This window comes from Sapajus apella, unplaced genomic scaffold, assembly GCF_009761245.1.
Source record: "Sapajus apella isolate SASKATOON/1434 unplaced genomic scaffold, GSC_monkey_1.0 scaffold4, whole genome shotgun sequence".
Lineage (NCBI taxonomy): Eukaryota > Metazoa > Chordata > Mammalia > Primates > Cebidae > Sapajus > Sapajus apella.
The window spans coordinates 56346538-56370654 of NW_022436944.1; the positions used below are offsets into that span (position 1 = coordinate 56346538).

The following is a 24117-nucleotide window of genomic DNA, read 5'->3' on the forward strand; positions in this document are numbered from 1 at the left end:
ACAGTCCTTATTTCATCCATAGTAAGTATGAGTTGTTTTTTTTTCTTTCTTGAGACGGAGTCTCACTCGCTAGAGTACAATGGTGCAATCTTAGCTCACTGCAACCCTCCACCTCCTGGGTTCAAGCGATTCTCTTGCCTCAGCTTCCCGAGTAGCTGGGATTACAGGCACGTGCCACTATGCCCGGCTAATATTGTATTTTTAGTAGAGACGGGGTTTCACCATGTTGGCAAGGCTGGTCTCTAACTCCTCACCTCAGGTGATCTGCCCGCCTCGGCCTCCCAAAATTCTGGGAACATAGGGGTGAGCCACTGCCCCTGGCATAAGTATGAGTTAGTCATATTTATTGTGCGACAAAATAGCCAAGGTCAGTTTTGAACAATAAGAACTCCACAAAGTAGACCAGGGCATCTCAGAAATGAGGTTCCATGAGCCCAGGTGGGGCACAGGCTGAGTGACCTTGAGTAGAGAGGAAGAGGGGTTTTCTGAGCTTTAAGAGCTGGGTCACACAGTATGTTGCTTCTAGTGGGCATGGAGTTCTAGAATAAACCTGCGCTTTAGAACACCTTTCCACCCAGCCCCCCAACCACACAACTGTTGCTACTGTTAGAAAAGGTAGAGGCCAGGGCACGGTGGCTCACACCTGTAATCCTAGCACTTTGGGAGGCAGACCACTTGCTGTCAGGAGTTTGACCAGCCTGGACAACATGGCAAAACCCTGTGTCTACTGGATGTACAAAAATTAGTCGGGCTTGGTGGTGCACACTTGTAGTCCCAGCTACTCAGGAAGCTGAGGCAGGAGAATTCGCTTGAACCCGGTAGGTGGAGGTTGCAGTGAGCCAAGATTGTGCCACTATACTCCAGCCTGGGTTACTGAGCGAGACTCTGTCTCAAAAGAAAAGAAAATATATAGGAAAATCATCTAAATTCCGGAGAGTGGTATCCATATTTTTTAAATGAAGGGCTAAAGAAGGAACAAATATTAGAGATTTCATTCACTTTTGAGTGACCTTTTTAAAGTCTAGTTTTATTATCTCATGTGCCTTTAGTCACTAGATTTTCCCCAATATGTTTTCTGTGTAAACACTTTAAAGATAAAATAATAATTTCAATAAAATCACCTGGGTACTGAGAGCAAAAAGATAATCATAAATCCTGCAAAACAGTTGCACTCCATGACTTAAAAAAACCTCTTGGACAGGGTACCTCTAAAGATGAAACTAAAGTCTTTAAAAGTTCTACATTCCAGATTATTTTTCCTTGAGAAGGAGACAAAAGAAGACAGATGTGGTTGCCATGATTTGTTTTAAAGTCTTCTGTAACAAAATGAACATGTCAGTAGCCAACTGTGGTTGGCAAAAGGGTGTATTTAATAGAATCTTCAGGCAGATTTCCGCCCTGCCCGCCCTGCCATACCCGCCCCCTTTGGGTTTGTTTGAGGTTTCATTCCACACATAAGCAGCAGATAAAATACTTTACCAGGTACAGCACAGTTGTATTGAAGAATAAAGGACCTGACTCTTACTTTAAGAGTATTAGGCCTGGACTTCCCCCGCCCCATGCAATAAAGCAAGTTTTATATACACTCCCCATATTTTTTTCTAACATTTTCTTATATAAATTTAAATATTTTACAAAAAAAGGCTTTTTTCCTCCAGACATATAAATTTGAGTGAAACACAGATTCCTCACCCAAGAACTTGTTTCTTCACCAAAATATAAATGTTGTCTGATATTAAGGGTAAATGTCTTTTGACCACTGGAGATCACCGAAGTCTGAATTGCACCATGGAGAAGGCACTTGTGTTTTCTGAGGTCTCCAGCAAGTATTATCTCAGTGAGCACTTACAGAATTGCTGTCTGTCCTCCAGAACCCGTGCCAAGGCCTCCGAGTGCCCAGTTACTGAGGCAGCTGGGGGAAGATGTTAAGTAAACATGATTCAACAATTATGGAGATAAAAAATAAAAACAGCATGGACTGGTTCTTAGTCTAGAATCAAACTACAACAAAATCCAAAGTGTTCATTCACGAAGATTCAAACCGGCTTCATTCGCTCATAAATTATAAAATACAAAGGTGGCTGTTTTAACGACAAAACTCAAAACAGTACTAAAAGGGGTTTGTGTCAATGGACAAAAGTCAGTCCCTCTAGGTAGGGCCCCAAGGAGCAGCACCCAGGCCGAAGGGTGGTCTTCCTACTGCTGGGCCAGAAGTGCGGTCCTATTGGCCTTCATCTTCTCCAGCCGCTTGGCCAGGTGGCTGTTGGTCATCTCCATCTCCTCGATCTTGTCCAGTGCTGTTCGTAACTGGAGACAGGGAGAGTGCAGTCACTACATGTGGTCAGAAACAACATCCAGCGCTACTTTATTTCAACTTCCTGGAAAATGAAAGCACTGCTAATTGTGACGGCCCTGTGCAGGACACACAGCCTCATTTTTTCTGTCAGGTAGAGGTATTAAATGATGATACTGAGGATTCTTTATTTGTTTTAATTACAGAAAGGATGAAATTGGAGAAACAGCCCTGATCTGAAGCAAAAACAAAAACTGTCTTTTTACTTACTTTCTAAATTGACCAAAACATAAAAGTAAATGGCAGTCAGTATGCAGGTCAAAAACCAACACAAATTAGTAAGTGACTCCACTGCTGTTTCCTTAAGTATCACACTTCTTACACAGCGAAGAGTTTGTTTCCAGAAGATACGTTTAGGAATGTATTTTCCAAGAAGCCCATTAAGTACCTCTCGTTGTAGCTTCCTTTTTTCTGCTTTCAGTTCATCTTCAACTTTCTCAGCATTCTCAGCAGCAGTTTTGTATCTCATAACCTGTCCCTCAAGCCGGCTAATCTGTAAGTATAAGAACACAGGCTTCTACTACTGGGCACCAGAAGTCACCACTTTTTGGTAGCCAAGATGGAAATACAATGTTGTTATAAATGCCAAGTAATCTAACACTAACAAGTTCCCTAAGGGTGAGTCACAGGTCCTCTCGGAACTCACTGCTATTTATAAATCAAGAAATGTCCCCAGAGAGGATGACAGCTGTAGAGTCATTTTAGGGCCAATTTCCCATGCTAAGTTTTATGATGACCATATTGTTTAAGTGCCAAAGAGACTCACTAAATGGAAAAGTTCTTAGACTTTCTGGAATGTATACTAAGGGATTTTGTTGCAAATGATGATCTTGAATTCTCTTGAAATATCTACAAAAAACAAAGACAGCTATAGTTTCCTATGTTTTTAGAGAAAACAGAAGGCTAAAATGCCCCACTAAGTGCTCTCTGCTGGCTTTTCTATTTTAATACAGAACTTTAATCGATCCAACTGCAAAGGGCATCCCAAGGCAACCCAGGCACTCATGGGGCTGTTAGCCACTTAGATGCAGGAAGGACATTTAGATCACCTGGTACTATATAAAAGTACTTACACTTTGCTCCAAGGTGGTTATATCCTGTTCTGCTTTTGAAAGTTTAAATTTGTATTCGCTAATTTGTCTGTTGGCATCTCCTAGAACAGAAGATAACAATGAATTATCTTCACTGGTCACAGATGGACAGTATGAGCCATCAGGCAGTGCCTTTGCGGCACCAAGAGGACCATGCAGTCTTAAGATTACAAAATACAAATGCACACACAACAACCACAGCATCTTCAGCTACAAGATGCTCTAGCACATATAATACTACAGTATAACTTGCAGCAAGAGTTAGAAGAAAATTCATTCTTAACCCTATGCTGTGTGTGAGCAGAGCTTGAGAAAGGAGCCCTGCCAATTCAGCAGCAGCCCCTGCCAACTTTATGTGTAGCCTGTGGAGCCTCCATGGCCATGGGACTGGGCCCTCTGGTTCCTTGAACCCGGCCCCGTATCTTCCCATCTCCCAGGTTTTGCTTCCGCTGTCCAATACCCTAAGGGTCCTTTTCTCCCACTTTTGACTTAAGTCATAAACAACTTTCAAGGCCAAGCTCAATTTTTTACCTCCTACATGTCTCTCCTTAATTATAACTCTTTCCCTTGCTGTATTTTATTTGCATTTTATGACATTTATCATGCTTTTTAAACACAGTATATGTATATAAGGAGAGGGGGCCTGTCTTGGCCTTCTTAAATCTACCTCTGTACCTAGCCAAGTGCTTTGCACATAGTGTATGCTTAAATAAATATATGCTGGAATAAATGCTGTTCAGTAACATGATAATGTGTTACGGGTAGAGCTGTAAGTTATGAGATGAACATCTGACCTAGGAAGTAAATCACTTAAAATGAAAAGTTTAGAAATGATGGCGGGGGGCAGGGGGGACTTTAAAAATCCCTCCAAGAATCCAAATTTAGCAAAAACCAGTCTCTGGCATGATTAGAGTAATAAGATTTCCAAAAGATAACCAAATCTAACCTACCACAGGAAATATTCAGATTATCTAACTTAAGAACTTTGCTACATTTCCATATGACCAAGGTTACAATTATCTATAGTCTTTAATGTGAGAGATTTTTCTAATTGGACAGTTACTGTCACCTTAAAATTAACAGGGTTACCATCTCCCTAAAAGCCATATCTGGTAGTGAAAGAGAACTATTCCTATTTCTGAACTCTAAAAGAAGCTTCAGGATCTTATTTTTAAATTGTTAACCTCAGCAACCTATTGATTATCCAGATGTGCTGCTTCCTTCTCACTCTCCAAATCACCTTTCCCATCTTGTTTTCAAAAGCTTAAGTCCCTTGTCTCAGTAATTTCACGTGTGTTTTGAAATCCCATTCCAAAACACTTGCATAATAAGCAAGGCACTGTCCAGAACCGAGAGCTGCTCCACTCCTGGCCTTCTGGTCCAGGGGAGCTGCTTGCTTTTGTCTTTGCCAGCTTTCCCACAGTTCTGCAAAGCTCACTTCGTTCTACACCTCCTCCCTGGGTACTTTACCTTCTCCAAATACCAGCTATTCAACCCCTACCTACTGTATGAAGCATTCGCATATAAATGCCAGCCCATTCCCCCTCAACCTGTTTCCTTTTAAATTTGCTGCATAAGGACAATCTCTCAGATCTGTCCCCTACCGTCTCTCTGAGACCGTTGACAGCCACTGAACTGGTTCAGGCTCACCATCATAGTAGCTTCCTAACTAGTCTGTCTGCCTCTTTCTATGTCCCTGTCCTCATCTACCCTCCACAACAAAATCGCATTTTTGAACAAAATATTCACCAGGAAATGTCGTTAAGTGTCCCAACTGATGTCTAACAGAAGAGATAATACCAATATCAAAAGTTAATAAGCCTTAATCCAAAAAATCTTTTCTCTCTCTTTTTTTTTTCCCCCCCAAAGAGACAGGTTTTCGTCACATTGCCCAGGCTGGTCTTGAACTTCTGAGCTCAAGCAATCCACCACCTCAGCCTGGCCCCAAGACCTCTTTTCTTGGCAGCCTATCTCAGATGATTTAGATGAAAAGTCGAGGGAATAAACAAGATTTTAATATTAGTTATCAGAAAAGTCACTATTTTTATTGGAAAAATAAAAATCTCCTCTGTCCGAGAATGATATAGAATCACTAACAAAGTCTAACTACAAATTGCTGAAATCTTCCTACCATAGGAATTAGTGTGAATACAGCGATCATTTTATTATGAGGTCAAAAGTAGAAAGTGAGAAAAATTGGAATAATCTGGGTAAAATGAATAGATGTTATTTTGTGGACTTATTTTACATTTCATCTAATTAAGATTAATTTGGATTAATAAAAATACTTCTAGGAAAATTCTGAAACTATTCAATTTAGTGTAAAGTAGTTCCAGATATATTCCTCCAATTATCCAAGATAAATTCCAGAGAAAAAAACATTAATGGGGAAGGCGGCATTACTGTATGGGAGCTTAAAGATGACACATGGGTGTGGAAAAGGATAGTGCCAGGCTGTCAAAAGGTATTTCACTATGTGCAAAAAGTTCCTGGAAATCACTTTAGTCAAAAAGAGAAACAGCAATAAACCTCATCGTCCCCTGACGCACACGTGAGGCTAGGAGAGCCTCTATTCAGCTATATTGCCGACTAGGACTGTTTTTCAGGACTGGCCAAGGACTAACGAATCTCTGTAGCATATCTCTTAAGAAAAGTGTGTTATGGCCGGGTGTGGTGGCTCATGCCTGTAATTCCAGCACTTTAGGAGGCCGAGGTGGGTCGATCACCTGAGGCGCCAGGAGTTCAAGACCAGCCTGGTAAACATGGTGAAACCAGGTCTCTACTAAAAACACAAAAAATCAGCTGGGCATGGTGGGAGATGACTGTAATCCCAGCTATTCGAGAGAATGAGGCAGGAGCATCACTTGAACCTGGCAAACAGAGGCTGCAGTGAACTAAGATCGTGTCACTGCATTCCAACCTGGGCATCAGAGTGAGAATCCAGTCTCAAAAAAAAAAAAGGAAAGAAAGAAAAATGTAAGCCAGTGGCTCATGCCTGTAATCCCAGCACTTTGGGAGGCTGAGGCTGGTGGATCACGAGGTCAAAAGTTCAAGCCCAGCCTGGCCAAGATGCTGAAACCCTGTCTCTACTAAAAATGCAAAAATTAGCCAGGGGTGGTGGCAGATGCCTGTAATCCCAGCTCCTCAGGACAGGGAACTGCTTGAACCCAGGAGGCGGAGGTTGACGTGCGCTGATGATCACACCACTGCACTCCAGTGTGGGCGACAAAACGAGACTTCTCTTGAAAAGAAAAAAAAAAGGTGCATTACAAGACTCCAGCAGCCTGCTGACAAACCCACTCTTGGGACACAGTCTATATTCAGACTGGGACTGGCCTGTCCCCTGGTACCTACTCTGCATTTCGATGAACTGCAAGTCTGAGCCATTCTGCAGTCCTGCCAGGTCACCCACTGTGCCATCATTCCTGGAGCATTTCTGTCGTTCCTCTTCTAACTGAAGCTTCAGTTTTCTAATCTGAAATGAAAATAAAGGTTCATCAGCAAGTTCCAGTCTCTCAAATGAAGCCAATGCTTATTCTATGGCCACATCATAGAACAAAGCAGACCCTTATCATAATAGCCACACAAATCATTAATTCATTCAAAACCTGTTTTCTTGAGTGCCTAATGGGAGACACACTGTCCTAGGTGCTAAAGATAAGCTATGAACAAACGTCGAAAAGAGCAAACCCCAGGACCAGGTGTCCCAATAAAAGTAGCCATATTTTAAATTTGTGCCTGCTTATGGAACAGTACATCTTTGGGGTATTTTTTGTTACTTTTTTTAAAAATGGAAAATTCCAGCCAGGCACAGTGGCATGTGCTTATATGTCCGGCTACTTGGAAGGCTGAGGCATGAGAATCACATGAGCCCAGGAGTTCGAGACCAACCTGGGCAACATAGTAAGACCTCATCTCTAAAATAAAATAAAACAAAAATGTAAACAGCTATTTGATGGGATATATTCAAGGGATTATTCTTAAAAATGGCAGAGTCCATGAGCAGTTTGTTGTTGTTTACTTTTAGACATAGGTTAAATTTTCTTACTTAGAAAACTTTCTGTATATAAAAATAATTGGACTTATAGAGATGGCTTCCCAGCTGTCCTTAACTCTATCAAAAGGGGTCAAAGGGAAGCCTATGCACTAAGATTAAGTTTGCTACTCCCCAATGGGAAAAGTGTGAGCTGTGTATTGGGACTAATCTGTAAGTAAATCTATACTTCCCAGACACCTCCGCCCTTTCAACACACATAGGGTCACCATCTTTAGCTGCCTTGAAGAAACCAGGACTAATCTCATCTCTATCATTACTATTTACGTGCGTCTTGCAAAGGATCATGTCCTTCTTCTGCACTCTTTCTCACAAGTGTCTGTATGCCACCAGCCTTCATTTCCTAACCTTTCCCAATGCCTGAAACTTTTCCACTGTGCCTTCTAGAATTACCAGTCCATTATCAGCAAACCACCTACCCTCAATCTCTTCTCTGAGCATCCTCCCTTTACCTTCATGCTCTGATGAGAACCCTCTCCCTTAAGAATCCTGCTTCTGCAGCTCTCTCTCTTTTTTTTTTTTTTTTTGAGACAGGGTCTTGCTCTGTGGCCCAGACAGGAGTGCAGCGGTGTCATCTCAGTTCACTGCAACCTCCACCTCCCGGGTTCAAGCGATTCTCCTGCCTCAGCCCCCCAAGTAGCTAGGATTCCAGGCACATGCCAGCAAGCCTAATTTTTGTATTTTCAGTAGACGGGGTTTCACCATGTTGGCCAGGCTGCTCCTGAACTCCTGACCTCAAGCGATCCACCTGCCTTGGCCTCCCAAAGTGCTGGGATTACAGGCATGAGCCACCACGCCCAGCCAAACACTGGCTTTTTACTTCCACAGCCTCTTACCACTGAACCTAAAAATGGAATAGGTGTCCTCTTGCTTTCCTTAGTGTTATTTTCCCTCCATCTTCCCTAAAAGTCCCAGGTCTTAAGCTCATCTCTTCAAATTATATGTACTAACTACTTATCATTGCCATAATCCCATTCCTCCATTACCATTTATTAAGTCGCTCCCAGCTTGCACTCCCTCTGGACTATTCCTGTCTGAATTTTTGGCAATTTCAATGTATATCTAAGTAGAGGATCTCCCTTACAAATGATCTCTCAATTTCTGGAACACCTCCTCATAAGGTTTGGATGTCTGTCCCCTCCAAATCTCATGTTGAAATGTAATCCCCAGTGCTGAAGGTGGGGCCTGGTAGGACATATCTGGGTCGTGGGGCAGATCCCACATGAATGACTTTGCACCATTCCCTTGGTGATGAGTGAGTTCTTGCTCTGGTAGTTCACACGGTGTGTGGTTGTTTAAGAGTGTATGTCACCTCCCCACTCTCTCTGGCTTCCACTCTTGACTTACATGTCTACTCCCCCTTCACCTTCTTCTGTGATTAGAAGTTTCCTGAGGCCGGCTGGGCGTGGTGGCTCACGCCTGTAATCCCAGCACTTTGGGAGGCCAAGATGGGCGGATCACCTGAGGATAAGAGTTGAAGAGCAGCCTGGCCTGAGGCCTCAGGAAACAGCTCAGAAGCTGAACAGATGCTGACACCATGCTTCCTGTACAGCTTGCAGAACCATGAGCCAAATTAAACCTCTTTTTTTTTTTTTTTTTTTTTTTGAGACAAAGTCTCACTCTTCCAGGCTGGAGTGCAGTGGCTCGATCTTGGCTCACTGCAGCCTCTGCCTCCCTCCTGCCTCAGCCGCCCAAATAGCTGGACTACAGGTGCCCGCCACCATGCCTGGCTAATCTTTGTATACTTTTTAGTAGAGTTGGGGTTTCATCATGTTGGCCAGGCTGGTCTCGACACTCAACCTCAACCACCTGCCTCAACCTCCCAAAGTGCTGGGATTACAGGCATGAGCCGCTGCACCCAGTGAAAACGTTTTTCTTTATAAATTGCCCAGCTTCAGATATTCCTTTATAGCAAAGCAAAAAATGGACTAACCCACCTTCCTTCTAAGGATCTTCCCATCTATCCCTTCTTACCCTCAGCTACTCACTCTCACAATCAAATACCTAGATCTCATCATCAGACAGTTGTAATCCCTACACAATTTAGTTCCATGAATCCTCTAACCACTATTCCTCATCTTTCTAGGTCATTCTTTCTAGACCAGAATTCCAACAACCCTTCAACCACACTGGTACCACTAATCTACAGATTACATCTTTCTATTACACCTGATGTGTTCCTGAATATCTCCCAAATCCTCTTCATCCAGTTTAATCTTAAGGTCCATCATTATAATCATTTTCTTACAAACTCCCTCACCTCTCCTGCCCCATTAATGCTGTCCTGGTAAAGTCTAGCTCTCTATCCACTCCATGCCTGCCCCTATCCAGCAGAAAGTAGCCAGAGAAACACATATAATAAATGCATTCACACAAACCTTCTCTATCAAATATTGTTTATTGTCTGATGTTTCCAAACTAGAATGTCCCTCAGGCAGGAATTTTTTTCTAAACTAACTTATTCACTGAAATGTCTCAAGTGCCTAGAATAACGCATGTTAAATAGCAGAATCTCAACATTTGTTGAATGACTGAATAGGAGTTCCAAAACAGAGAACACAGAGGATATGGGATGGAAAAAAATCAGTAACAAAATCATTCAAGAAATTTTCCCAGAACTAAAAAATATGCGCTCCTAGAATTGACAGGGGCCCAGCATCACACATGAAAACTTCAACTCACATCACTATCTTCAAATTACACCAGAACACTAGAGACGGAATAGGACACAAGCTTCCACAAAGAGGAGAAAAACAGATAACAAATCAGAAAAGATCAGAACTCAAAACATTCAGGAAATCTCAATAGCCATACTTGAAGCCACAGCACAACTAGGAAATGTCTTTTTAAAAAATCTTAAGGAGAACAATTGCAACTCAGGATTCTATACCCGGCTGAACTATTTTAATCAAGAAAGAGGGCAAAATGAAGACATCTTCAGGCCTGCAAGGTCATGAAAAATTAACAACCCACAAACCCTCTTCTCAGGAAGTTACTGGAAGATGTACCAAAATAAGAGAATAAATAAGGAGCAAGGCATAAGACACCAGAAAAAGGAAACCCAACCCAAAGAAAATCCCTAGATGTCAATGAAGGGTGACCGTCATCTATGTAAGGAGAGAGCAAGCCATTAGTTTAGAAAGGGACAAGTCAGATGCACCAAGATTCAAAACTGGAACTGAAAGAATGCCACATGCATCTGAAAATCCTGAGTGGGTTTAATCTACTGTTGGAGACTGGCTAAACTGATGACAGAAAACCAAGCAAATACAAAGAAAAACCCATAACGTTAACTTTAGAGGAAACTTAACAGTTGTGAAGGAGATAAACTGTGATCCTCAAATGCAATCTGGCTCCACTGTGAGTAGTGTTTAGAGGGTCCTAATGACACAAGCAGACTGTTCCTTTATTAGGAGGATATGGGAGTGGGAAATATATATATGTGTGACAGGGACAGAGGATGAAACAGCTAAATCCTCATCTTCCTAAAGGGATGTCAATATAGAATGCCTGAAGCAGAATGATCAAGAAGCAACATAAGTATGTTATACAGAGATACAAGGACAATACACAAGAATCAGCTAAAAGCACTTAACAGAAATGGTCAGGGGTGAGGACAGAGGAGCCAGGGCAGGGGACTGCTATGCTCATAACAAGCTTTGTAGAAAACGATGTGACTCCTTAAGCTATGTGCCCTTAAATTTTTTTTTTTAAGAACAGAAAATAACAGAGGCAAAATATGAATTATCTATCCTTCAAATCTCACTTGAGTACTGACATTTGAAATAAGCATATTTCTTTCTAACGTACATTTCAGTTAGCCAGTATTTTATCATGTAACTTCGTTAAAATTATATTACATTCCAATAAGAATGCCTTTACCTGTGACAGCAGTTCTTCCTTTTCTCCAGCAAGTTTTCGTAGCCTTACATCTAAAACAAATCAAAAAGATCGTAAACTAAATGTGATGATATAGTATAATAAACAATTAAAAATTGTTCAAACTCATAAGCTAGTATTATCTGATAAGCTACATTACTTACAGCTATGAATATCTAAAGAAAGAAAGGCTTTAGTAGCATTACAGAACAGTTCCTCATTACCTAAAACGTACTTCCACACAACTGATACTTGTCAGGGCACCAAATACAACATTTGCTCCCCGAAGCAGTGATTTGCCACTTAAAGACAAACTGAAATACAAAGGAAGTCATTTCCTTGTTTCAAGTTTTCACTAGTAGACAGACAACTCAGATGTCAAGTGTATTCCCACAGGCTGAGCCCTTAGCACAAGAGAGCCAAATATGTGAAAGAAGATGGGTAACAGCAGGACTGGGAGAAAAGAGAGGAACACAATGCTGGAGGAAGCAAAGTCCCCAAAAGCCAGTGGGGAGGGAAGCGGACCCACTCCAAGATGTGGGCAGCTGGGCCAGGCGCAGTGGCCAACACCTGTAATCTCAACACTTTCGGAAGGCCTAGGTGAGTGGATCAGTTGAGGTCAGGAGTTCGAGACCAGCCTGGCCAACATGGTGAAACTCTGTCTCTACTAAAAAAAATACAAAAATTAACCAGGCATGATGGCAGGTGCCTGTAATCCCAGCTACTCAGGAAGCCGTCTGAACCCGGGAGACAGTGGTTGCACACTGCAGTGAGCTGAGATCGTGCCACTGCACTCCTGCCTGGGCGACCAGGTGAGACTGCCTCAAAAAAGAAGAGACAGCGAAAAAAAAAAAAAAAGTGGGCATCCATGGGTGATCTGAGGCTTGGTAGCAGCAACATTAGGGCTCACTCCTGGCCTCTGGAGGGGTTGACTCTTCCCAAGCCCACATTAAAATAGGCCCCTTCAGCTGAAGAGATACTGTGGTGCAGTTAAAAAAGCAGCTGACACCTGGCCAGCCACTACCCTCTATAAACAGGGTCACTGCCAGATATAGATCCTAGTTTCTTCTGCACCTTCCAAGCAGGTCTGCCTGTTTGGACCTGCATACCAGGGAAACAGCTGCGGGGAAACACCCTGGGCTGCCTATGGCCGTATTCTCATTCCATTCTCCAGATCTCTCTTGCTCACCCTCACCCAGCATCCTGCTTTATTCAAAGTGCCCTGCAATCACGTTTCTGGAATGCTCCACATTAGAAAATGTGCTCACTTTGAAAATGTTTTTCAGTTTGCTTCACACTTACATTGCTCACTCCTCTAAGAAGCTAACACATATATGAAAACAAAATGAAAAAGGGAAAAAAGATTGTTTTTTAAAAAATAAAAGTTAGCTAATAATACAGTATCTATCTGTGCCATTTTTCTTCCTCTAGAGTAGATTTCTTAGTGGGGTCAGTGGATGGGCGGCTTTGGTTTCTTAGAGAGGCATGTCAGCAACTTTGGAGTTTCCTGGAGAGAGGTGTCATTCTCAAAAGGTTAAATTTAAGAGGTTTAGACTCTGGAAATCACACTTCTCTGATATCTATCTTTTTGGTCATCTGTTTCTTGGCTTAAGAAATGTGGTGGAAAAGAGGTACAGAACCCTGGGGCTAAGTAGTAGAACATAAAACCAGACGTTCCAAGGGAAGTCTGCCAGCCTACTGCTCCCCTAGCACAGGTAGACTAGACTATCTCTTTGCAGAAAGTTTGCAGTTAAGTAGAAAGCAATGTATATAGACCCACAATACTTCCATCCATGGACCTTACAGTTACACTTATTGCCTTACAATGACTCAGATGCTGGTTTCCCAAGGTCAAGGATGTCTGAAGACAGTGTGCAAATGTGCCCAGATTCTTCTTGTTAAGGATCCACTTGAGTCTCAGACAGCCTTTATGCTGTTTTTGTTTTCCAAGCTGGGATATGAAAAAGCAGAAAACCCAATAGGGCAACATTCATCCACATCAACAGAGCAACCAGTATCTTACCTAGTGGCCCTTCTCCTGCTGACTCCAAGACCTGAGCAGCTTCCTGAGACACAACAGTGATGGCTCCAACCACTGGTTCATGACTGACATCACCATTGGGAGTGCCATCAGGGATTATAACTAAGCCATGTTTCTGCAGGGGGAGGAAAAACCCACCATCACAAAAGGCCCATATGGAAGCAGTAAGCTCTGTGAGGTAATTCTGCAACAATATATGTTTGCCACAGGTAAAACCTGGTTAGAATCAGTTACATGGAATATAGCTCTGTGGAAGAAATAGCTTAAACCTACCAAATCTGGGTTAGGGAATAAACACTGTAGTTTGTATTCAGGCTAGGAAAGATGGCAGGGTGAAAGGAAGAAAGAGTACAGCAGCAAGGGACCTGAACTCCAGGCTCATGCTAACATACCTCTCCCGTCTTCACTGTCTTCTGCAGGTCAGCAAGCTCCTCTCTGAGCATGTCTCGCTCATTCCTAAGGCAGGCAATGTATTCTTTCTGTTTCTCTAGGGCCTGGTTTTAGGTAGGGTAGCAAGGAAAACAATGGCACAGAAAAAGAGCAGGTGAAAGGTAGCAGAGAAGTACCTAATTCAAATAAGCAAAGATAAAGGCATAAAAAGCAAGGAAGCAGTCAAAAGATTGGAAACAAGCAGTCAGATATGAGAGGAAATACAGAGTTACATGGCTATACATCTCCAGAAGAGAGTTCTCATAGAAACTGGCTCTCATGCATCAATTTGGCAAAGCATGTTTAATCAAATCAAGCAGGGAAATAAATCTTTGTTTTCCAGTCAATGAAACAAAACAAAACAAAACAGGAGAAGAAAGATGAAGACAGCAGCCAGAGTAAAATAAAACTTTCCTTACTGCCTCAGTACATTATTATTTGGTGAACAAAACCCACATTTCATGTTTAACTAAAATAGTTTATTCAAGAATATAGCTGATTTTAAAAAATATTCTGGAATAAAAATAACTATTATACATAAGGTATTCTAACTAAATACTGGCTATAGATTGTTCTCCAAGTAGTGTGGCAAAATACTCAAATACCACTTAATTTCAGATAGTTAACATCCAAAAGGATTCAAGGATCATTTCTGAAAATTTAATTAAATATAACTGAGACTCATTTGGTTTTCTGTTATACTCCCAAAATGTGAAAAACAAAACACTGACAAAATAAATATAGCCAAGCTATACAGAGTTACAGAATATGGATTTGAGAATCAGGTTTGGGTCCTGGCACATACTTGTCCTATGCCTCAGTTTCCTTACTTGAAAAGTAAGGGATAATAGCACCCAACCCAAGGGCAGAGGCATAAAGTAGGTATAAATCAGGGTAACGCGTTGCCTGTTATGCCTAGATACCAGGGACAGTTCAGGAGGAGTAGGTTGGTGATTTCATTTGTAAATTCCCTGCCATTTCCTTAATCTCACAACTGTCAGCTGAGGACAATGCAGAAGCAGGAACAAACTCTGGTCATCAGTGAAAAATAAAATCTACTATGAAAAAATAAAATCTATTGTAAAAGAAAATAACCCAGAACTGAAAATAATACCCAAGGGGCTGGGTGCAGTGGCTCACGCTTGTAATCCCAGCATTTTGGGAGGCCGAGGCAAGTGGATCACAAGGTCAGGATATTGAGACCATCCTGGCTAACATGGCGAAACCCCATCTGTACTAAAAATACCAAAAAATTTAGCGTGGTGGCACATGCCTGTAGTCCCAGCTACTTGGGAGGCTGAGGCAGAAAAATCTCTTGAACTCAGGAGGCAGCGGTTGCAGTGAGCCGCAATTGCGCCACTGCACTCCAGCCTGACTGACGGAGCAAGAATCTGTCTCAAAGAAAACCAAAGAAACAAACAAAAAGCACCCAAGGTAAGTAGCCTACGCAGGAATCTGACAACTGGACTATCTGAAAAAGCCTTTCCCCACATATTTTTGTTCATATATTTAATGTCTTCTGGAAGCATTCCTATTAACCCAAGAAGTTAAACTACAACAAGTAACTCCTCTCAGTTCACTGGATTTGGAAGTGGGACAACTAACTGCTGAGTCACTGATGGCTGAATAGTTGGGCAATTTAAAACATCATTTTAATCCTATTTTGCAACCAAATAGGGAGCAAGTAAATAAGGGATGAGAGCAACTACCATTTGTATGGCACAAATTATATGGCAGGTACCATTTCATCGAATTCCTCTCATGTTATTTTATATATGAAACCTCTACATATCCTGTGAAGTACCTGTATTATCACCATTTAGCAGATTGAGAAAAATTGAGGCTCAGAGTGGTTACTTTTTGCCCAAAGTCACAGTAAGTGGCAAAGCCAGAAAATGAATCTGGTTCTTTTTGTTTCCTAAGCCCTTGCAAAGTTTTTTTAATGTCACAGCCCTCTGAAGGCCACATTATATTCCCTTATTGTTAGCCCAGATGATGCTAGGAAAGCAGTCCATAGGACAAATCCTATTCTTCACTTATCCAAACTGCAATGTCAATGTCTGACTTCCTTTCAACAATTTACATCCACACTATACGATGTGTCTCAAGTCTGCCTGTGAGTTAACAACGTGGGTTTCTAGCACCATCTAGCTAGTATTAACACTCCATTACATTAATAATAGTAAACGAAACAATGGGAAGACAAAGCACAATACTTTCCCGTATGATGAGTGTCACTTTAATCTCTATGGGTTAGGTATTTTTGGTTACTGCTATCTGCATGCGTAGTTATGCCATGTGTCACCGCATATTACTGGATAAATGATCAGTCACAACATGCTCCATATAAACACCACCACTGAATATAAAAGACCGCTGAGGAACAGGCCAATTTGAAACTGGAAATTCTAGCAAAATTATATACATGACATTTGCTCCTCTTCCACATCTTATTGCACTGGGTTTTATTTTTACCTTCAGACTTTTAAATTTCCTCTCCCCATAATTATAGATGGGAAAATAAAATACATCCTGTAAATTCACCCATTTCACCACAAAGTTTGAGGACTACTAAAATACCTTATAATTTGATCAAAGTATTCACGCTAACTCTAAAATCTTCCCTATTACCTGACCATATAACCACTACCCTTGTGTTTGCATGCAACAATAGCTCCTACAGAATTTTTTTAGGGTAAAAAGTACATGCTGGTAGAGTTCAAAATAATTCTTTATCCCTGACCTAACCTCAAATTCTACCATCCAGAAGCCAAAAGGATGTGTGTAATGGGCTGAACTTTTGGGCAAAAGGTTAATTCGCCACATAATTGTATTGGGGAACAAACATCTTTGGTCAGAATGGAAGTGAGTTTCTCCTGGGCCTGGGCTATAGAGATACGCAAGTTGTTTGCATGCACTTATTCTATACATGGGCTCCAGGTGTTTAGAATAGCAGTGGAGCTAGGGTTAAGAGCAGCACTAATGAACTGCACTTTAACCTGGGAATAATGGACGTACGTCTTCATCCTGAAAATGAAGCTAGAGACAAATGATTCATTAAGTAGTCGCTGACCATACTGAAAATGTGTCTCTTAAGTCAACGGAGGACCACTGCCCTTGTATTATAATGATAACAGATGTTGGCAAGGACATGGAGGAATTGGAACCCTTGTTCACTAGTGGTAGGAATGTAAAATGGGACAGCTGCTACAGAACACTAGGTATAGCTGTTACTCAAAAAAATTAAACACAGAATTACTGTGGGGAGGGAAGGGGACCCACTCCAGCAATTCCACTTCTGGGTGCATACCGAAGCAACTGAAAGCAGACTCTTGAAGGGTTATTTGTACACCCATGTTCACAGCAGCATTATTCACAATGGCCAAAAGGTAGATGTGTCGATACATCAACAGAAGAACGTGGTATATACATAATGGAATGTGATTCAGCCTTAAAAGGGACATTCTGACACAGGCTGCAACATGAACCTTGAGGGCATTATGCTAAGTGAAATAAATCAGATACTGTATGATTCCACTTATATCAAGTACCTACAGTATTCACATTCACAGAGACAGAAAGTGGAATGGTGGATGCCCGGGGTTTGGGTGAAGGGACTGAATGGGGAGTTGTTTCATGGGTACAGATTTCAGTTGGGGAAGATGAAAAAGTTCTGATGGTGGTGACGGCAGCACAACAACATGAATGTACTCAATGCCACTGAACTGTACACTTGAAACTAGTTAAAATGGTAAATTTTATGTTATTTGTATTTTAGCACAATTTTTCAAATTAAAAAAATAGAGTCAACTGGTGATTCAACAACTTGGACGAATCTTGAGGACTTATACAGAGTGAAAAGGGGTGATTCCAAAAGGTTTATACTATATAATTCCATTTTTATCACATTCTTAAAATGGCAAAACTATACAAATGGAGAAAAGGTTAGTGGTTCTCAGGGCTTGGGAGGGAAGGGGAGATAAAGGTCATGACTATACAAAGGCAAGAGGAAGAGAAATCCCTTACAGTGATGGTGATGGAAATGTTCTGTATCAAGGGCAATGTCCTGGTTGTGATATTGTACTGTAGTTATGTAAGATGTTACATTTGGGGAAAATTGAGCAAAGAATATATAGGATCTCACTGTTAAATTTTTTCTTTCTTTTTTTCTTTTTTTTTTTGAGACAGGGTCTTGCTGAGTTGCCCAGGCAGGAGCACAGTGACGTGATCTCGGCTCACTGCAACCTCTCCCTCCTGGGTTCAAGTGACTGTCCTGCCTCAGCCTCCCGAGTAGCTGGGATTACAGGTGTGCACTACCACACCAGCTAATTTTTGTGTTTCTAATAGAGATGGGGTTTCACCGTGTTGGTCAGGCTGGTCTCCAACTCTTGACCTCAAGAGATCCACCATCCTCGGCCTCCCAAAGTGCAGGGATTAATGGCATTAGCCACCGTGCCCAGCCCTGTTTAATTTCTTAACAACTGCATGTAAATCTAAAATTCTGGTCAGGCAGTGGCTCATGCCTGTAACACCACCACTTTGGAAGGCCTGTAATACCACCACTTTGGAAGTGGCTCACGCCTACCACCAACTTTGAAAGGCCAAGGTGGGCAGATCACTTGAGGTCAGGAGTTTGAGACCAGCCTGGCCAACCTGGTGAAACCCTGTCTCTACTAAAAATACAAAAATTAGCTGGGTGTGGTTGTGCATGCCTGTAAACCCAGCTACTCGGGAGGCTCAGGCAGGAGAATCGACTGAACCTGGGAGGTGGAGGTTGCAGTGAGCTGAGATCATGCCACTACACTCCAGCCTGGGGAAGAGAGAGAGATTCCATCTCAAAAAAAGAATACTAAAATAAAGTAAAATATTCTCCAAATAAAAGCCAAATAATTTATATTTTGAACTGAGACATCTGAGGGGTTTCTATGGCTGGTCTAAGATCATCAGTTTAAAATACTAAGGCAATCATACAAGCTGGAAATCCTGGACATACAGATCTGTGTTAACGAAAATTATGAAAAGTCCTAAAAGAAGCCCATTCTAGGCCGGGCACCCACCTCAGCCTCCCAAAGTGCTGGGATCACAGGTGTGAGCCACTACGCCCGGTCCAAACTTTTTTTATTTTTAAAGAAAGGGTATCACTCTGTTGCTTAGGCTGGGGTACAGTGGCACGATCATAGCTCACTCCGGCCTCAATCTTGTGGGCTCCAGTGATCCTCCCACCTGAGCCTCCTAAGTAGCTGGGGCTACAGGTGCATGCTCTGCAAATTTTAAAATTCTTTTGTAGACACAGGATGGGTCTCCCTGTGTTGCCCAAGCTGGTCTCAAGCTCCTGGCCTCAAGCAACCCTCGATCTTTGGCCTCCCAAACTGCTAGGATTACAGGCATGAGTCTACAAACTCTTAAGAGGTAATGGCATCTTCCCATGTGTATATTAATGACAGAGGTCCTTGGAGTGATGAAAAAGACTGATCCTGCTGACCACTGGTTGGGCTTTAGAATGTTTGTAACAACATTCTGAGGGTATGATCCAGAGGGTTTCATATCCAGGCATGTCTCAGAGATGCTCTCAGGGATCTTTAACAACTATTCCCTATCCCACCTAACCTTAAGCAGAACAAGACTTTTCTTACATGTTGTTTCCTCTGCCTTTCCCTGACAAGGTAAGCCTCTGGCAGCTATGGCTAAGTGGTTCCCCTACTGCAGAACAGAGAGCTCAGCCAGGTGATGGGACTGCCAATCAAAGTCCACATGAGATGAACTGGAGGGAATTTTTTCCAGCCTTTGGTGTATGTGCAAATCTACCTGCAGGACTTGGCAAAACAGCAATGAAGACATTTCATTTATCTGGGCCCTTACTTGGGGGAGTTCTGTAGTTATAATTACAGCCAGCCGCCCTAGGAAGCCTTACATTCCTATCCATTTCTGTAATTAAATTGATTTTAATCTCTTCCTATTTTATTCACCAACAATTTATAGGATGCTAATAACTTTCTCCCACCTACTCTCTTATCCAAATTCTTGCAACGTAAGGATATCAAGTTAACCACAGAGTTTGAACTGAATGCCTGTGGCTGTTTCTGGATAAGAATCCTAAGAGAGGCCAGGCATGGTGGCTCACACCTATAATCCAAGCACTTTGGGAGACCAAGGTAGGTGGATCACCTGAGGTCAGGTAGTCAGGAGGAGACTAGCCTGGCCAACATGGTGAAATCCCAGCTCTATTAAAAACACAAAACATTAGCTGGGTGTGGTGATGTGTGGCTGTAATCCCAGCTACTAGGGAGGCTGAGGCAGGAGAATCACTTGAACCCGGGAGGCGGAGGTTGCAGTGAGCTGAGATCATACCACTGCACTTCAGCCTGGGGGACACAGTGAGGACTCCATCTCAAAAAAAAAAAAAAAAAAAAAAGAATTCTAAGGGGATACAGAGAAATTTCCTTTGAAAGTTCCTACTTACACATTTTACAAGCCTAGTGTTGGCTGAAAAGTAGAGTTCTTTCCAGGCACAACATCAGGTTTTCCCATGGAAGTCGCTTTCTATCTCCTGCTTGTTCATTTTTCATACTGTGTACATGCTCAAGAATAATCAAAAGGACAGGTTTTTTGAATCTCTAACTTAAATTCCACTGTTGTAGTCCTCATCAATGAGCTTCTAACCAAAGCCCAATTTCATCTCATACCCCAATTTTTTTATCTTTCCAAAGAAGTGTCTCCTGGAGGTCAAACACCTCTTTTGTCATGGTGTCTATTTTCTGCTGCATGCGCTGCTTCTCCTGCAGAGGAAGAGGGAAGAGAAGTAATAAAAGAGCAGAAAGAAAAGGGAGGGGTTGAGGGAAGAAATAAAAGTAAAGCCGACAAAGAAACTTAACCAAAAGGGAAAGTCTGTGATGAACAGGAAAGGCAAAATTGGTTTGCCAAAAGAAAGGATGACATTCACAGTCTTGGCCACATGATTCCCACTGGCTTACCCCTACAAAAGTAAGCAAAGGAACCAGGAATAACTGTTCCAACCACAGCTATGTGGCAGCAGGCCAGCTAGAATTTCTGTGTACATACAGCTCCATATGTGTATTCATTCTGTGATAACAGCCTTTTTTCAAACAAGAATTTACATTCCTAGAGAGGGAAATTTAGGTTTGCTTATGAACAAATGATCTTTTATCTTAGAGAACAAGCAGTAGTTTTGAATTTTATTATTTTTTTTGAGACGGAGTCTCGCTCTGTTGCCCAGGTTGGAGTGCCGTGGTGTGATCTTGGCTCACTGCAACCTCCACCTCCTGGGTTCAAGTGATTCTCCTGTCTCAGCCTCCTGAGTAGCTGGGATTACAGGTATGTGCCACCACGCCCAGCTAATTTTTGTATTTTTAGTAGAGACAGGGTTTCACCATGTTGGTCAGGCTGGTCTCAAACTCCCGACCTTGTGATCCACCCGCCTTGGCCTCCCAAAGTGCTGGGATTACAGGCGTGAGCCACCGCGCCCAGCTTGTTATTTTTTAAGCAGAACTGATCATTTTGAATTTCTGTTAGCAAAATCTATGATAGCAAGAACACCATGAATTTGGTATTATTTTAAAATTATTTATATTATTTTAAAGCATTTAAATTTAGCATTTAGCAATCTGTAAATGACCTTTCCAATTAAACAGGTTTTCTTCTTATGCATTATTGGTAAATTATCATCTCCTACTTTCCCTACTCATACATGAGGTACTTTACCATGGAATTTTCAATTCCAAAGACCAAAAAGCATTATTTGTAATATTTAAAGTTTTTCAGCATAACCATATATACCAACATCTACAAGATGTTAATTCTAAATGTAAACAACCTCTAAAACTAGTTTTCAAAATTTGTATGCCTAGCATCTAAGCTACTAAAGAAGCCACAGTGATGAACTATAGAAATCAAGCATTATATTCTTCTTAAATGCAGTTACAATTAAAAACTAGAACACTTTACCAATCCTAACTTAAGCTATCGAATTTGAGAAGCAGCCCCCAAAGCAGGCTTATTTTATGAAATCATAAAAGTGGGAAAGTATATGTTTTAATTAGAAAAAGAAATAAGTAATTGGCATTTTGGCACAAAAAGATGTAAGAACAAAAAGGGAAAGAATTTCACATTATTTTAAAATACCAGCAGGATACAGATTCTGGAAAATATGCTTCCTGCCTCATATGGAGAAAAACTAAGAAAATTAACTTCACATGTCATCTGATAGATCCAAAAGGTTATCTGTATCTGCACTTGAAATCCACAAATTCTGGGTATGTTCAGTTATTCTTAATAATGACAAAAAACCAATCGTCCAAATTTAAAAAGTCATTTCTTTTTCTCTATTAAATGGTTTTTTAAAAGTCATTTGTAGAGAGAGATATTAAGAGGTAGGTCTGCGGGGAAAGAGGAAAAGAGGGAGAGAAAAAGAAAGGCTAGGGTCTGAGTAGCCAGGAGTGTGGACAAGTGTGGTACGTGAGCGACCTCCCCTGGGATCATGAACGTCTATGCTTCCTGATATCTCTGGCCTGTCAACACTAAATTAACATTAGAAGCCTTTGATAGCCACACCTAGATAGTGGGCAGGATCCCCCCTCAAATTTATTTCCATATTTATGTAAAAGCATCATCTCAAGAGGGAAAAGCACATTTAAAGAAAGAAGATGCATGCAATGGAGTGGGCCTACAAGGAGGACAAATGCTGTCAAAGAGTTCCTGGTGTTCTGTGCTACATCCATTCCTAAGATGCTGCCAACAATGTGGGCGTCCCTTCGCCTGTAGAAACCTGAACCTTCAGACTAGCCATTGTTGACCTTTATGTACAGAAGGTATCTTGACATTTCTTTTTTTTTCATTTAGCCACCTCAGAAATATATCTACCTGAGTGAAAAATCAAACTTATTCCCCAAGAATCGTGCATTCACTAATTCCAAAGAATAATGTTACTCTCTAATTTTTCCTTTTGTCCATTTCCTAAGATACCTTTAAGAAACAGTGTGCTAAGGAATAAGAGACAAAAATTTCTGCTACCAAAGGGGGGTAATGTTTACAGGATTTATAGTATCAATTTTTAAGCATGATCTGGTTTATGTTTGAAAACTTTTAGTGGACAGTCAAATGTAAAGAGACAAGTAAACTCTTTGATGCATCTTAACTCTCCTTCCCTCCCAACACACACATCCTCACCCCATTCAACTCATTTTTTTCAAAATTAAGTATTTCCACAGTTCATGTGCGTACCTCAATAAGCTCATCTCTTTGCCGAAGGCCTTCTTTAAGTTCTTCCATCTTATGCTGCAGCACACTACACATATGTTTCTGCCTTTCCAACTCCTGTTATTAAACAAATGATACCATTTACACAGGTCATGGAACACAAGAAATTTGAAAACATACAATACAACACACAGGTTAAGCATGACCTCCAGAAACATGCCCAAACTCCTGATTCATAGTAACTTAGAAAAATTGTGTAATTATTTATCTAGAAAACCTGAACTAATCAATGGCAAAATTATTATAAACAAGACAATTTAGTAAAGTAACAGGTTATAAAATGAACATATACAATTCAATAACATTCATAGATACAAATAAAAATTTAAAGAAGGAATAACAAATGCAATATCAAAATAAAATCAATATTAAGTCAAATATATACATGTAAACTTACAAGATATATCAAAAATCTGTATGAGGAAAATTAAAAAAACATTCCCAAAAGACAGAGAAGTACAACTGAATAAATGGAAAGGCATACCGTCTTCTTGGATTAAAAGTCTCACAACATTATAAAAATGCCAGCTCTCCCTAAATTAACCTATAATTTAATGCTGTACAAATAAAAATACCATCAGGTTTTAATTTTCTCATCAGAGCAAGGCAAGTTGATTTTAAAGAAAAACACAAGAAAAAGTAGCCAGAAAAATACATACTGAAAAAGAGGAATGCCGGCCTTACCAGACAGTAAAACATAAAGTTTCCATAATTAAAACAATGTTGTTACGGCGCATGAATATCGACCAAGAGAGCAGAATAGAAGATTCAGGAAGAAGATCCATTTACATATACAAATACATTTAAAAACAACAAAAATAGGAACATCTCAAATCAATGAGAAACAAAAGACTTTTAAACTTGTAATGTTGGGATAAGTGGATATCCATTTGGAAAAAGATAAAACTGGAAGCGTACCCCACAGCACAGACCAGAATAAATCCCAAATCAATCAGAGGTGTACGTAAAGAAAGAAAGTCAGGCAGTGAATGGGGGA

At 41.1% G+C, this 24117-nt stretch overlaps 1 protein-coding gene across 30 annotated transcripts in view; it reads right to left on the bottom strand.

Moving 5' to 3' along the window:
• Positions 1-1008: 1008 nt before the first annotated feature.
• The window catches only part of LRRFIP2 (LRR binding FLII interacting protein 2), a 131647-nt gene continuing 108538 nt past the window's right edge, over positions 1009-24117 (bottom strand). For 19 of the 30 annotated variants that reach the window (XM_032270078.1, XM_032270067.1, XM_032270042.1 and 16 more), the window contains 9 exons: positions 23085-23177; positions 20531-20623; positions 13811-13912; positions 13401-13533; positions 11381-11430; positions 6799-6919; positions 3427-3506; positions 2742-2846; positions 1009-2307 (listed from right to left, as the gene is read on the bottom strand). In XM_032270078.1, coding sequence (XP_032125969.1) covers positions 2197-2307; positions 2742-2846; positions 3427-3506; positions 6799-6919; positions 11381-11430; positions 13401-13533; positions 13811-13912; positions 20531-20623; positions 23085-23177 — 888 coding nt within the window. In that variant the 3' untranslated portion in view covers positions 1009-2196. The remainder of the gene's footprint in view (positions 2308-2741; positions 2847-3426; positions 3507-6798; positions 6920-11380; positions 11431-13400; positions 13534-13810; positions 13913-20530; positions 20624-23084; positions 23178-24117) is intronic. The other 11 variants (XM_032270090.1, XM_032270086.1, XM_032270059.1 and 8 more) reach the window with 2 other exon arrangements.